Here is a 16,542-nt window from a genome sequence, read left to right as displayed (position 1 = left end):
ACTCCTGAGGAAGTAGAACTGCAGAATGACCCAGGGCCACAGAGTCTCAGAGAGCCGGGCAGGAGCCTAGGATGCCCCGCACCTCGTCCGGGCCCCAGGTCTGTTCTGTTCCGTGGAGCCGCTCGCCTGGTACTGCTCACGATGCAGGGCCTGCAGACACCCCCCAGCCTGCAGCCCCCATCTCCACGGCACCGCCCTGCACCCAGATGCGCCCTGCATCTCCCAGGCCTTTCCACAGAATCCACAACCCCCGCCGACTTTCCCACACAGCACTCAGAGCCACCTTGTGTTGGGTTGAACCATGTGAAATTGCCAGTGGGGGAGGGGAAGGACGGTCAACCGTCCGCAGTATTTCGTGGTGCAGCCTAACGCCATCGCCCCTGCCTAGGCTTCATAAAAAGGAGTCCGAAGCGAATAGAACGTGTGCTCTTGTGTCGACATACGTTAATGTGTCTCCTGCTGCTGACTCCTGGCTCTTCTGACATTTGGTTGGTTTTTCAAGCTGGGAATAAAAGAAACCCGTCAGATCTGGTTGACACTCTTAACCAGGGATTTCTCAGCCCAGCTCTATGAGAGAGACTGAAGGGTGAGAGCAGGGCTGAACGGACTTCCTCCCGCTTCTCGTATTGGGGATGAATTAAAGTCCATACAGTTGTGCTCCCCACCATCCCGTTTCACATCAGCCTCTTTCCCTGTACTTGGGGGCCTCGTCTCCTGACCCTGGACGTCCCGGCGAGGCTCACCTGTGAGGCCTCTCCCTGGTGTCCCCCAGCTCACCTGCACCATCTCACTTCCTCTTCTGACGCCGCCCCTGCACCTCTCTTTCCACCTGCAGAATTACCTCCGGGTTGCATTCCAGGATGTCAACAGTGGCTGCACGGGAAAGACCCTCCTTGTGAGGCCTTACGTCACCACGGAGGACGTGTGTCAGCTCTGTGCCGAGAAGTTCAAGGTGGCCGACCCCGAGGAGTACAGCCTCTTCCTCTTTGTGGACGAAACGTGGCAGCAGCTGGCCGAGGACACATACCCTCAGAAAATCAAGGCCGAGCTGCACAGCCGGCCACAGTCCCACGTCTTCCACTTTGTCTACAAGCGCATCAAGAAGGATCCTTACGGCGTCATCTTCCAGAACGGGGAAGAAGAGCTCACCGCCTCCTAGGAGACACGCGAGGCTTCCCAGTGGTGCATCCGAAGAGCGGAGTTAGGAACCTGGCCTCTGGCTTCCACGTGCTTGTGCTTGCAAAGCAGTCACCTCCTTGGGGTCCGCTCGGTTCAGTGACGGAGCCATCCACAGGCCGACTCGGCCAAGGGCACCTTTAGCCACGACGCCCAAGCACAGTAGCTGAGGTTCATGAAACAGTAGGATCCGTCCTTCAGAGATGGAGAACTGCATCTGATGGTTCAGGTGTCCCGAGATCGTTTGCTGCCTACCCCCAGCCAGGTACAGGGTTGGCTCACGTGTATGTATACGTACTGAATGAACATTTAAGGTACAAGCTCTTCTCTTGAGTTCAACAGCAGGCGTTTGACAAGACTGTCCGATGCAGTGCATCAGGGACCTCTCAGTTCAGTGGGTGCCTTCATCCTTTCCTTCCTTTCTTCTTCTTTTTTTTACGAAGAGCCTTTGCGTTTTTATATATTTCATAGAAATTTTTATAGCAGTTGCAGGTAAACTGTCAGGATTGGTTTTTAAAATATTTTTGTAACTTTAAGATATTCTATAATTATGCATGTGATTTTAACATTTAATATGCAAAAAGAAATCTCTTGCTGGATTTGAGAGTATTGCATTTTAAAAGTCTCTCTTCTGTAACTGGATGTTTGAGCAACTTTGTGGGGAGAGACTGCTGGGTTTCTTACAGCGATGTATTACTGACACTGGCCACAGAATGCCTTTGGAAATCCAACGTACTGTTATTACCTTGTTCACGCTCAGTGGTATCGCGTTGTTTTGTGCTTTCACCAAGTGGTGCTGGGGATCAGGAAAGAAATGAATGTAGAGAGAGGTCGAGAGGGAAATACAGACTCTAACAGAGGACTAAGGGGTGGAGTCTGCTGGTTCAGACTCCTTGAAGGAAGTGGGAAAAGGAGATAAAAGGAACCACCTATGCTGAAAATACTGTAAATGTGCAGTGAGATTTGCAAAATCTGTCCCATGTTATTTGCTTTCGGAAGCAATTTTGAAAACCCCACGAGGAAAAAAAAAAAAAGAACACCACTTTTTTTTTCCTTTTCCACATAAATCAAAACTAACAGCATCAGATTATTTTGGGCAGAAACCATGTATTGTGAGTTTCATTGAGTTAAATAAATGCCATTTGGAAAGGAGTTTGCAAATGCACCAAAAAGCCCATCTGTGTTGTAGAATGTGTGGCGGAAGTTAAATTTCTGTTTTACGAAACCTGTTTGGGCGGGGCCTGGGGAGGGGCGGTTTGCACAGAGGATGAGGGTCTCGTATCAACATAACAAAGGTAGTTACAAAAACATGTTATTGTACTGTGTAAGGATGCGTAGTCATCTAATTTTGTTGGCTTTGTACCTTGTACCTTTTTAAGCTTTTGCTGTACATCTGGAACCCTCAACACATACTGTGTTGTACTTCCTTTTGTAAATGATTTTTTAATGGAATTTTGCACATAATACATTGTAATACTGTGCGATAATCATGTGTGAAAATAATTCTTGAAATATTCTTCAGTTGTCTTTTTCCTTTGAGAAGCAGAATGTGATTATGCACCAGAGCATGTTATGTAAATCTGGAACCCACGCCAGTGTTTGTGGTTAGATGATCCATAGAGAGGAAACAGAAAAGTTGACATTTTTTCACCAAGCTCATGTTCTGACAGCAGCAGAAGGAAAAGAACGTGTTCTAACCTGAAAGATTTGGTGTTATCTGGGACAGTCCTTCGCTTAGTTGGACCAAGAGAACATCACAGCTAATCAGAAGAGCCCTGCAGACACCCCGCCCTGGTCTTTTTTTTTTATGTAACCTCTGAAGTGCCCCAGCTGAAAGTTCAGGGCTGTTTCAAAATCAGCACGGCAGAGGCTGGCCTATTCCTGGTGCTTGGCAATGGCTTGATAGGTCCTTGTTGACTGAACGCACTTTCTAACCCGTCAGTAGGATGGATGCTTAAAGATCAGAACTGTGGCTGAGCCGACTGCCTGCTTTGCATATTTACAATGAATTCAGAGTGACAATTCAGTCCCTGTAGTTTAAGGTCGTCACGCTCTCCTTGTCCTCCGAAGTCAGTACACTGCTGACTTAAAGCAGGTCACTGTGCCTGAATGGGAGACAGCCGGAGTAAACTTCAGTGAGATCAAAATAGGACGCTAGTGTGAGCAGAAGAAAACATCACAAGACAGCCCCTGGTTTTGTCGTTGGGCAATGTTTCCATGCTAAAATTACAGCTTCACATGCGTCTTCACTTTTTTCCCCACGCCAACATTTCTCACTTCTCAAATTGCCAGGAAACAGATTTTGGGGCAGTTTGAAGGAATAAGAGGAGAATAAAAATATACATGCTGGGTGGAGGGAGAGGAAAATGTATTTCCAAATCTAAAAATATAAAAGTTGAATGCCAGCCAGAGGAAAGGATTTCTTTTTTTTTTTTTTTTAATGTTATATGCAGTGCCAAATATTCTCTCCTCAGGGACGCAGAATAGAAATAGAAACTATTCGAGCAGATCAGTATCGTGTGGAAGTTACAACTTTAGATCTGTAAGGAAACACAGAAGGCAGGAAACCCAACCATGAATGCTTTCATTCATAAATGTGGCTTCACGTCTGCCGGGCATCTCTTACCTCCATCTTTAAGAGACTGGAAGTGAGACAGCACTCTGATTATCAACAGCACTGCCTGCTTACTCGCTAAAGTCTGAGAGGAAGGGCTACGTACATGGGACACGGGCATTCTAATCGCCTGGCAGTATCTGATGATAAAATACTAAAAATCATCATCTTTCAAACCATGCTTGTGATGGTGAATTTGAGACCAAAAGTATTGTTGGTCATTTAGTGAACCCTGATTAAGTTGGAAATGGGGGAAAATTCACATAACATGGCAGAATCCTAAAGGGATCGTAAAAAAATAGAAGAGGTGGAGGGAGGAAGATCTGGAGAACACGCTCTTATTTGAAAAAGATGTTTCCCTCCAACGTGGAAGGATGGGTGGCATTTGGCACAAACATATCCCCCATGGACAGTGACTTTTGTCAGGAAGGTATGCAGGGGAAGTTTATAAAAAATTATTCAGAAAGGTCTGGGCCGATACATTTAATAAAGTGGTACCGAGGGTCTGCCCTCAGACCCCCACCCAGCAGGCACGTGTGCAGGGCGGCAGCTTTGATCTGGAGGGTGGGGGGACGGGGGCCGGACAGCTTCTTGTCTCTCGATGCTGATAACCTAACCTTCCAGAGTGGAAGTTGCCTGAAAGTTCTGTACGTAATAGACATTTAGAATATCATCATAAGAATGAATCTGAGTATTTCCTTCCACCGAACGCAGATCTGCTGTGGGCGATCCTGGACTCTGTCAGCCTGGAGGGGGAGGCGCTCAGGGCCCATGGCGGGGAGAGGGACAGTGGCTGGGGTGGGCGGGTAGCGGGGACCAGGCAGGGCTCAGCTCTGGGCTGAGGTTTCCTCCCTGGTGTCTATCGCCCCCCCCCTCCCCGCGGCCCGCCCTCGGTCCCCTGGGGAAATACATCACCTCACACAGCTGAAGGCAGTTCCCCCCCATTTAGCTCCATTCCTTCCCTTCCCTCCCCCAGGACCCTGGGGGGCAGGTTTTAGGTTTTAATGAGCTGGGCGGGCTCTGGCCTTTCCCTGAGGCCTGTCCACAACACACGCTTCTCCAGTTCTACCTGAGATGCAGGGTGAGCCAGGTGCCACCACCTACACCCGCCCACCTGGTCTGTCCCCAGGGCTCAGTGTCCGCTGGTCCTATTCCCATCAGGTTCTCAGCTTCGGCCGCTTCTTCAGCTCACCTGCAGCCCTTTAAAACCCGAAGGCCAGGCTGCCCAGACCATCAGAATCTTTGCACGTGGGACCCAGGCAGCGACTTCTACTGAAACTTCCAAGGTGATTCTACTGTGAAATCGGGGCTGAGAAATACCAGGATAGATCAAGACACAGGTCTTAGGAGAGAAACACACCTGAGAGAGGTAAGACTTTGTCTACAGCCCCTAACGCCTAATCAGTTACAGGTTCTTGGTCTTAGTCGGCTGACTTCAGCAAGAGACCATGGAAAATGTACTTGTAGCATGGCACCGTTCCATGGAAACAGGAAGCAAGCCACACAGATGATTTTAAATTTTCTAGTAGCCACGTTAAAAAAAAGAAGAAAAACAAATGGGTGAAATCAATAGCACTATATTACAGTATTACTAATAATTTATTTTATTTTAGTAATCTATTTTATTATTTAACCCATGCTATCCCAAATATAATATTTTAACAATTAATCAGTCAAAAACATTAGAGGTATTTTACACTAATTTTTTTTCATCACCTCCAAAATCTTGTGTGCATTGGGCACTTATGTCACGTCTCAGTAGCCAGATGTCGAATGCTCAGCAGCCATGGGTGACTGGTGGCTGCTGTGTTGGAAAGTGCAGTTCTAGCAAACTAACTAGGAGTGACTTAAGAAACTGAAAAAATACAGTTATCGGTGCATGTAAAATAAAACCACAAAACACACACATGCGCACTGTCAAACAGGCACCCCTTGCCAGCCGAGGTGCTGACGGCATCTCCCTCTTGGCTCCTGCGAGAGCCACGAGGCACTGAATTAATCCATGTGACGTCTTAGAACCCGGTACTCCACAGGCACATTGAATATTTGTCACTATTATCATGAGACAATCAACCTCTTCGAAAGAAAATTTTCCACTGCCGTTGTTTGTTTCTACGGACCCATTCACGTTTTTATCTGCTGGCAAGTTTCTTGTGAAAAAAAGAAAGACAATAACAGGTACTAAGGTTTAATATAGATAAACTATATATATCAATATACATATTATATCTATATCGCTATATATTATATATATTAACTATATAAATCTATATATTATATATATTAACTATATATCTATATATATTATATATATTAACTATATATCAATATACATATATATTAACTATATATTATATATATTAACTATATTAACTATATATCAATATACATATATATTAACTATATATCTATATATATTATATATATTAACTATATATATCAATATACATATTATATATATTAACTATATATATCAATGTATATATTATATATTAACTATATATATTATGTGTATATTATATATTAACTATGTTAATATATATTATATATTAACTATATATCAATGTATATATTATATATAAACTATATAAAGTATATATTATTTATATTAACTATATGTGTTAATGTATATATTATATATATTAACTATATATGTTTATATATGTATGTATATATATATTTTATATATATATACATACATATATATACACACACACACACACACACACATATATATATATATTTATATTTATATATATATAGGGATGAGATGCCCAGTGTGGGAGGATTAAAAATAAAGTGAATGCCATCCGTTAAGTTTGTTGTTGATGATGGTGGTGATGGAGGAGTACAGGTGTGAACTGGGAGGATATTCCCAGTGTTCCCTACTGGCCAAGAACATCAGCAGGGCCGTGGCCAGTGGTGACTATTGCCAAGAGGGGGAAAGGGGAGGAGGGAGGGAGATTGCAGGGATGGCCAGAGTGACATCCTGGGAGGAACCGGCTCTGCCCCGAGGGTGGCTACAGTAGCGCTTCCCAGGAAGGAATGATTACTTAAGTAAAAGTGTAACTACAGTCAGTGATTATTGCCACAGCTTTTCCTCTTTTAATTTTATTTTTTACATTCACTTATTCATTTAGATATTTATATATACATGTCTATTATTTAACTGGATTACTCTTAAATACAATAGGCTTTACCAAAAAGAATAAGGTGTGATTTGATGCGATTTTCCTTATCTCTGATGTCTGTGCTTCCTCTTTCCTGCCAGTTCTACCAATTTTGAGAGAATGGACTCAGATTGCAGTTTTAGTCAATTTTATCTTTTTCACTCTGTTTCTTCAGTCTACTGATATACAATCACGCACAGAACAGAAATGCATCGACAATGAACTGAAAGAATGAAAAATTGCAAAGAAAAATAAACTGCCCAAGACTCTTTAACCAATCAAAATTAAATGCACGTGAACTAGCTAGGACACTGGAAAGCTTCTGCTTTTCACAAGCATGTGGAAATACAATACTTGGCAAATTGCAAAATCTCATTTCACAGATAGTTGAAGATTTTGCTGGTGAAAATGCAATCCATGGACCAAGCATAGCATCTTCCAGGAGCTCCTCAGAGTCTCAGGACCCTCCCAGACCTACTGAAACAGAATCTACATTTTAACAAAATTCCCAGATGATCCACGTGCACGTTACAGTTTGAGCAGTATTAGTTCAAGGCCTGTTTGTGTTGAGGGCATTTGTGCAGCTGATACAATTAAACTTAAACTGCTGCTGTTAAATCTCTGGAGGGACGGAGCTTGTGACACTAACTAAAAAAAAGGCATAACCTCACTTCAAACCACGTACATGATCACAAAAGGCTTAAAATGCAGATGTCAGGAAACACGTGCTTTTCTGATGATGATTTAGTCTTCTTGCTTTCATAGGGAAAAGAGACCTGAAACGTAGGGGGAAAAACTCAAAATGAGGTGGGGTTGAAGACAAATACAGTGGTTTTGCCAGGCATCTTCTTTTACCTCCAACTATGTGAGGCAAACAGAAGCTGAGTCAGAAGGTTCTTTCTGTCTGGGCCAGCTGCTCTCACATGTGTACTCGTGTGTGTGTGTGTGTGTGTGTGCATGTGTGTGCATGTGTGTGCAGGGACATCATTATGTAGTCTGGATAATTAACTAGTCACACTGTCTGCACGTGATATTGGAAGTTTATGGGCTTTTTTATTTTCTGAAAGGACAGCCAACTTTCTTTTAAAGGCATTTCATTCCCTGAGAATCTATTATCTACAGGGCCATTTTGCTCATCGATTTTGAAAAGCAGGGAAGATAGATGTATTTAAAATGTATTTGGTGACTAAGGAGTGAATTGTTTAAAACATCTTTGGACTCAGCAGGCGGCGGCTGCAAAGGGAAAGTGCTGTGGACCCTGCAGAACGCTTGCATTCCTCCGGACAGTGATTCCAAACAATCCTGAACCCTCCTATGCTTGCAATGTTGTTTCATGCATGTGGTTTTGCTCTTTTTTTGTGGGGGAAGGGAGGATTTGTTTTTACAAAATAAACACCACATCAAATATTCCCAGGTGTATAATGAAGCAGCAGTTCCTGTCCCCTCCCCCAATCGCATTTCTATTTTTAAAAATATTTTTCACTTAATGTACAATCCTTTTTAAAAATTATTTATTTATTTGGCTATGTCAGGTCTTAGTTGCAGCATGCAGGATCTTCGTTGCGGCATGCGGGATCTTGCTGTTGCAGTGTGTGGGCTCTCTAGTTGTGGCGCGTGGGCTCTAGAGCTCACAGGCTCAGTAGTTGCGGCGCGGGGGCTTAGTTGCCCCATGGCATGTGGGATCTTAGTTCCCTACCAGGTATTGAACTCCCATCCCCTATACTGGAAGGCGGATTCTTAACCACTGGACTGCCAGGGAAGTCCCCGAATCCCATTTCTGATGCCCCCCCCCTCTAAACAACTTCTCCAACTCCATCTGCCATTATTTATCTGCATATTTCTTTAAAAAATGCTTATACTGTTGCTTATTGATTTCTTTTCCAATATTAGACATTATTTACTGAGTCCGTACTATGGAAGGTGAGGATTTAATCTTCTTATACCATATACATAGACATGCAATTTTTCTCTGCCAGTCTCCCCAAATAATTATATAACATTTTGGATAAATTCATGTTTTTTATTATGATGGCAATGTAAATATTGTTCAGAGCTAAACTATAATGCAATTGTATTTCCTTTTTGTACAACTTTTTGTTTTTCTTGGAGTTAATGATTGCTTCCATTTTTATGGTTTACCTTTAATGTACCCATCACTAATTCATTCTCAACCTCTATTCCACAGCCGAGAAATTCCTTTCAACATGCTCTAATAATTCAGAATAATCTATCATTTCCTTTTATTTTTTTCATTGAGATATCTTTCCTAGAGCTGTCCTCCTGTTGTAATGTGGGTGGGCCAGTTGGTTTCTAGGACTGTGATAGAACTGTCTTCCTGGAAATTCTCCTTACCATTCTACAGAGTTAAATGTCCTATATCCTATTTCTTGGATCCTTTATTTCTCTTTCTTCACTCACTTCTTTTTTTACTGGAGCACGTTATTTAGAAGAATTGAAGGTGAAACGTTTGAGGCTTTTACATATTCTTCTGATTCTTCTATCATTCCTAGTGCTTGATAGCTTGACTAGGTCGAGAACCCTGTTAGAAATTTCCTCTCAGAATCTTTTTTTTAAAAATTAATTAATTAATTAATTAATTTTTGGCTGTGTTGGGTCTTTATTGCTGTGTGCAGGCTTTCTCTAGTTGCAGTGAGCGGGGGCTACTCTTCATTGTGGTTCGCGGGCTTCTCATTATGGTGGCTTCTCTTGTTGCGGAGCACTGGTTCCAGGCACGCAGGCTTCAGCAGTTGTGGCATGTGGGCTCAGTATTTGTGGCTTGTGGGCTCTAGAGCTCAGGCACAGTGGTTGTGGCACATGGGCCTAGCTGTTCCACGGCATGTGGGATCTTCCTGGGCCAGGGCTCGAACCCGTGTCCCCTGCATTGGCAGGCAGATTCATAACCACTGCGCCACCAGGGAAGCCCTCCTCTCAGACTCTTGAAGGTTAGAAATAATGTTTTTTTCTCTTGTCATCTAGCTTTCAGAGATGCTGGTGTCTGACATCACTTGATTTCTGATCCATGCATATATGAATCTCATCTCATTTTATACCATTGAATCATCTCCTTCCACCTTGACTGTAGGCCCAGCCAGAGGACTCACCTTGGTCAAAAGGACTCTAGTAAACAGGGTGCAAGTGGAGGTTTGAAAAGTGCTTGTGCATTGGGCTGGCCCCTTCTTGCTGCTGAGAACCCTTCCATCACCCTTGTGAACAGAACAAACTAGTTTCCTAGAAGATAAGAGATTGTGTAGAGAGAAGTCCCAGCCATCCCAGGACATCCCAGACACGTGAGCGAGGCCGTCTGGGATGATACAACTAACAAGCCTCCAGCTCAGACCAGAAGAACCACCCAACCAACCCACAACTTAAGTCGCTAGGTTTGGGTGATTCGTTACACAGCGAAAGCTAACTGATACACTTCCCTTCCATTTTCCAGAAGCTGTTAGAAGAGTCTCCTTATCCCTACTGTTCTCAAATTTCAAAGATATGCCTCGATGTGGATTTTTTTTTCATCAGTTGTGTTGGAGACTCAGATCTCTTTCACTCTCTGGAAGCTCATATTCTTTAATTCTGAGAACATTTCTCATATTTTCAAAATTATTATTTCTTCCCATCTATTTTCTCTTTCCGGAGTTCCTATTATTTAAATATTGGACCTGAAAACGTGCCCCATTGGGTTAACAGAAACTGGTGACTAACAGAAATTCTTGATCTTGTCTTACAGAACACCAGATAAGGGAACAGCTTGTTAAGAAACCCTTCACTTGTGACCTGCCTTCACTGACCAAGCTCACCTTAATTATTTTTTGGCTCCCTAACTGCCCCCTATAGATAACACCTTTGAAGTAGGGGTTGCTATAGTAATGGGGGCTTAAGTTGTTTTCCAGGAACTTGGAGTCAGCTCCAGTGCAGTTGAAGCTGAGTAAGACTGATTAGGAATGCCCACCCTAAAATTTGGCTTGCGCAGGTGTCCAGTGACATACATCTTGACACCAGAGGGCTGAAAAACTCCACCCTCAGATCGTGCTAAATGCCTCCATTTTTTTTTTAAACAGGCATCCCGTGGAAAAGCGTGTAACCCAGATACACCTGCGCACAACACCGGTTACCTCACTTTTTCCCTACCTCCAGTCACCTTTTCCCACACCTAAGACCACCCTACTCCTTTATCCCATAAATATCTCAAGCCCTCGCCTTCAGGGAGGCAGATTTGAAATTTGTTCTCCATTCTCCTTCTTTGGCTGCCTTGCAAAGGAACCTTTTCTGTGTGACAAACCTCCATGTCTTAACGTTTGGCTTGCTTCAGGTCAGGCAAATAAACCTGGCTTGGTAACAGACCTACTAGATTGCACTCCTATTTGTTTTTTTCAAGCTTTAATTCCTACTTCTTGTCTCTATGTCTTTTTCTTATACTTTCTGGGGTATTGCTTCAATGATTGAATTTTTAATTTATAATAATAACATACTTTGTTTCTGAATGTCATTTTTATAATATTTAGTTCTTTTTTTCCCTGGATGAAATATCTTGTCTGTCTGTGGATCTTAGTTATAGCATTATTTTTTTTAAAAAAATCTCTGTTCATCCCACTTTTCTTTTTCTGTTTGTTTTATTCTGTCGTTTGGATTAGCGGCTGTACTCAGATGTTCAGTGGCTTTTGATTATTCATAGTTTTGGGTGGCGGGTTGTGGGGTTTTTTGGTTGATATTTATTTATTTATTTATTTTGGTTGCACCGGGTCTTAGTTGTGGCAGGCAGGCTCCTTTGTTGCGGCTTGCCAGCTCCTTAGCTGCAGCAGGCAGGTTCTGTAGTTGCGGCAGGCAGGCTCCTTAGTTACGGTACACATGTGGGATCTAGTTCCCTGACCAGGGATCAAACCTGGGCCCCCTGCATTGGGAGCATGGGGTCTTATCCGCTGTACCACCAGGGAGGTCCCGATTATTCATAATTAAATGTAAAGCACCACAAAGCTTCTTGGAAGCTGTGTATATTGGCAGAGTTTGTGAACTGGCGGCCCTCCCTTTAGGGTGACCATGTCGCAACCTGGTCATTTTATTGGAAGGATGAAAAATGTGAATATCTTTGGGGCTTTTCTCTTGGGTCAGGCGATTTCCCCAGGAAAAGTTCTCCAGTACCCTACTGGGGGTTGCAGGGTGGGATTAAATCTCACTGCCAGCATTCTGGGACCTACGTAGGGCAGGGTGAATGTGCCAGCTCTTACTTAACCCCGATTTCCAGTGCGGTGGTCTGGAATGTAGGGGACACGGGTTCGATCCCTGGCCCGGGAAGACCCCACATGCCACGGAGCAACTAAGCCTGTGCGCCACAGCTACTGAGCCCGTGTGCCACAACTGCTGAAGCCCACGCACCTAGAACCCTTGGTCTGCAGCAAGGGAGGCCACGGCAATGAGAAGCCCGCGCACCACAGCGAAGAGTAGCCCCCACTCGCCGCAACTAGAGAAAGCCCGTCTGCAGCAACGAAGACCCAATGCAGCCAAAAATAAATAAATTGATGAAAAAAATCATAATAAAAAACATTAGTTTATCCAAAATGTTATATAATTATTTGGGGAGATTGGCGAAGAAAAATTGCATGTCTATGTATATGGTATAAGAAGATTAAATCTTCACCTTCTGTAGTATGGACTGTGCTCTGGGAACTTGGGAACACAGCTTCCTATGCCTCTCCAGGGAATAAGGCTGTCCTCTTCTCCCTGCCGTTGTCCCTGCCTTGTCTGAATCCTGAGCCTCAGCAGATTCTGCACTGGGAATCCATTGCCTTGCCCCTTGGCTTTTCGTCCTGTAGTTGCTGAACTCTCAGCTTGCGTCTGTCTGCTAAATGAGTTTACTAGCATCTGTAACTGTGCGGCTAGCTCTCATCGGCTATTGTCTCCTTCTCCATTCTCTTTGTTTTTATGAATTTATGCCTTTAAAAAGTTTTTTAATTCTCTTTTCTTCTCATCTTAAGTGAGGTGTTGATAGGAAGCTCATGTGTTCAGCTCATCTTGTTTCACTGAAACCTGTAGTCAGCTTTTCATACGAATGGTGAGTGCTTTTTGTACAAGCTAGTTACCCAAACTAAAAATAATTGATTACATGGGTGGTTGGAGTCAATGCATCTATCTGACCCACTTATTTTATAAAGAAATAAATTTTTTATCTGAAGGCGACTACCCATCCCAGCTGTTTCATTGTCAAGCACATTGCTAAGGATTTATCAGAATATATACTTACTGGGCACTTTGTCTTTTCCACTTGATCTGAAGGAAAAGAAACAGAGTAGCAAGGGATGAAACGTCAAGCTCTTTGCTTGTTTAAATGTCAGAATGTTGCCACAGTGAATGATGCAGGAGAGCCTGGGTCAGCACTGTTTACAGAAGAGCACATGATGTTTTGTCTCAATGAGCAGGAAGATGTTTTGTGATAAAATGTGGTAAAAGCTTGTCATTTTTTCCAACTAAGCAGTAAAAGGAAGTACACAATGTAAAACGATCAATGAGAAGCTCTGAGTCATCAGTAACATAGGACAATGGGCAGGGTAAAAATAAGATTGAACGTGCTGAGACAGAAAGCAATAACAGCATGGCCTAGGAGCCCAAGTAACTATGGGACTCCAAGGCATTTAAATGTAGTTCGTGCTTTTTAAAGTTACTGAGTGGTGGGGACACTGAGGTAAACCATGGTGGTTCTATTTTCTTTAGAGTCAGGTTTATTAAGATATAACTTACATACAGTGAAATTCACTCTTTTCAGCGTACGTTCTATGAATTTTGACAGATCCATTCAGTGAGGGAGTCACCGCTGTGATCAGTCCCATAAAACTCTCCCCTAATTTCCTTCTGTTCCCCAACCCCAGCCCCTGCAACCAATGATCTGTTTTCTGTTCCCGAAATTCTCTCCTTTCCAGTTTATCTTATAAATGGAATCATACAGTAGACAGAATTTTTATTCTGGCTTAAATATTTCTGTACAGGTTTTTGTGGGAACATAAGTTTTCATTTCTCTGGGATAAATGCCCAGGAGTGCAAGCTGGGCTTAAATGGTAGTTGCATATTTAGTTTTTAAAGAAACCACCAAACTGTTTTCCAGAGAGGCTGTGCCACTTTACATTCCCACTGGTTATGTGGAAGTGATTTAGTTTTGATTTTTTTTTATTTTTTGTAAATTTGTGTTAAACTGCTGAAACTGTCAAAGATTTACTCAGGTTAAAATGTATGCACTTTTAAGAATGTTTTCTTTCTCGAAGTGTCATGACTAATCTCACTGCAATAAAAAAAACCTAAGTCACTCCCAAAAGGGAAAACAAAAATCATGCTGGCCTTACTCTTTTCCCCCAGAAACTTTAAACCCCAGGGAAAAAATAGAATAATGATGTTTACAAAGTTCTTGGCAGGGAGAGAACATGGGATCCATGAATATCCAGTCAATATTCTAATCAGGCATCTCACAGACTAAGGAGCTCTGGGAAAAGAGCAGCAGCCCCGTGGGGCCCCTGGAAAACAAAGCAAAGCAAAGCAAAACAAAAAGAAAATACTATAATGAAATCCAGCCAACCCATAAATGAATCGAAATGAAGAGTGGAACGAGAAAATTGTAATAAAAAAATGGCAGTGCACATTACATCCACTCAATTATAGACGGAAATCAAACAACTGGAGGATGCATAGTTGTAACACAGATGTATATAAAAGTTCTGAAAAATAACAATAATACAAGCAAAATAATCAGGAGACTAGGGCAGAGCAGACAAAGATCATTACAGAGATCATTATAGCTTTCATTACAAAGAGACAATAGTGCCCTAAATGGAAACTTATGATAAAAAATACTTGGATCTCAACGATTTTCATTAAGATGTTGAAAACACATAGATTATATGACATAATATAATATATATCTTAGGCATTAAAGGAAACTTTTAGGTACCCTTATTTCTTTGGTAGTCAGTAATCTATTTAGTTTTAACTCAGTTCATTTGGAAATAACCAAAAAAAAAGAAGACTGGGTGTCCTGCCAGATATACTGCACGGTGAATACTAACCAGCTGTACATCTATTTATAAATACATTTCAGCATTCCTGATTGCCTTGTGCAGTTTAAATTCTCCTTTGAACCGATTGCAACATCTTACTGGTTCTTTCATAATGAATGAGTTGAAATCTTTGTCATGTGTTCATTTCATATTTGTATGAGAATCACAATTTTACCTTTTCTAAAAATTATCTTTTAGCATTCATTTAATGTAGCACATTAGGGGCAGTTGGTGGTGGTGGGATGAATTGGGAGATTGGGATTGACATGTATACACTAATATGTATTAAATGGATAGCTAATAAGAACCTGCTGTATAAAAAACTAAATAAAATAAAATTCAAAACAAAATAATGTAGCACATTGGGTTTTCCTGATAGGAAATTGTCTCTGAAATTTCTCCCTGTTGAAACACCTGGCAGGCAGGTGAGCTTATGAGGTCAGTCTCCCCTCCTGGAGCATTTGTAGAAACCTTGGACATGAGTTTGTTCCCCAGGGACTGTCACATGCCTCTGTTATTGGGCTTTTGGAGACAAGGCCTGGAGCTGAGCTTGGACCTTGGTGGGGGGCATCTTTCTTGGGGGGCCTGCCTACTTCCTCTGTCATCGCTCTCTCTACCTGCCCTGCCTGGGCCACACATCTGGGCAGGGGCTGCTGAGATTCCTGTGGGGCAAGTAGGGCCCCAGGGCAGTTAAGAGCTGTGAGGGCTTTGAATTTAGACTTCAGTTATGTGGGTTGGTTTGACCTCTGCAACCTGTCCCCCAGGACTTTAACTTTATTTAAATAACTTAAATTTACATTTGAAAAGTGATATTCCATTCAGTTATTTGAAAACAGCATGACTGGAACCATTTGGGTATCCACTTTTTAACCATACATTTTATGAAATCTAAATACAGAACAAGAATTTCCTATGACAGTTTAGCTCCTGGATTGAAATATGCTGCAAATGTAAAATACACACAAGATTTCAAAGACTTAGCACCAAAAAAAAAAAAAAAAAAGCAAAACATTACATTAGTTTTTTTTTTTTCCTACTGATTACGTGTTTGTATATTTTTGTATATATTTGATATACTGGGTAAAATATATTTAAAAAAATTTTTTTTTAAATTTTATTTTTTTTAAATAAATTACCCAGTATATTTTTGATATACTGGGTAAAATAATATATATATATAATTGCAATTAATTTCACCTTTCTCTTATGTTGTGAAACATGATACTAGAAAATTTGCGATCACATGCATGGCTGTCATCACTGGGACAGGCCACTTTGGACCGTGAATTCTCCCATCCCTCTCCGCTTCCTTCCTCATTTGCCAGGCGGCACCAAGTGGTCCTGATCCCCGCTTTTCTGCTTTGGGTTCCTAACCCCTGGCAGCGTCTTGTCTTCTTCCCCGGAGGATCACTCTGCCTGCTTTCCCCTGTCACTCCAAGGAGGGGTTTTGAGGTTCTAAGAGGGAAGACCCCAGACTTTACAGGCTTTCCCGGATCTGGCCGCCAGAGGGCGCTGCGTCGCCGCCGCCGTTGCTAAGCAAGTCTTGGCCCGG

At 42.4% G+C, this 16,542-nt stretch overlaps 1 protein-coding gene across 5 annotated transcripts in view; it reads left to right on the top strand.

The window, feature by feature from the left end:
• RIN2 (Ras and Rab interactor 2) overlaps window positions 1-2,692 on the top strand; it is a 218,883-nt gene extending 216,191 nt beyond the window's left edge. For all 5 annotated transcript variants that reach the window (XM_060125202.1, XM_060125201.1, XM_060125203.1 and 2 more), the window contains one exon: window positions 836-2,692. In XM_060125202.1, the coding sequence (XP_059981185.1) occupies window positions 836-1,159 (324 nt within the window). In that variant the 3' untranslated portion in view covers window positions 1,160-2,692. The remainder of the gene's footprint in view (window positions 1-835) is intronic.
• The last annotated feature ends 13,850 nt before the right edge of the window (window positions 2,693-16,542 follow it).

Source organism: Lagenorhynchus albirostris, chromosome 15 (assembly GCF_949774975.1).
Source record: "Lagenorhynchus albirostris chromosome 15, mLagAlb1.1, whole genome shotgun sequence".
Taxonomy (NCBI): domain Eukaryota; kingdom Metazoa; phylum Chordata; class Mammalia; order Artiodactyla; family Delphinidae; genus Lagenorhynchus; species Lagenorhynchus albirostris.
Note: the sequence above shows the minus strand (reverse complement) of the source record. Positions and strands in the feature narration are given on the sequence as shown.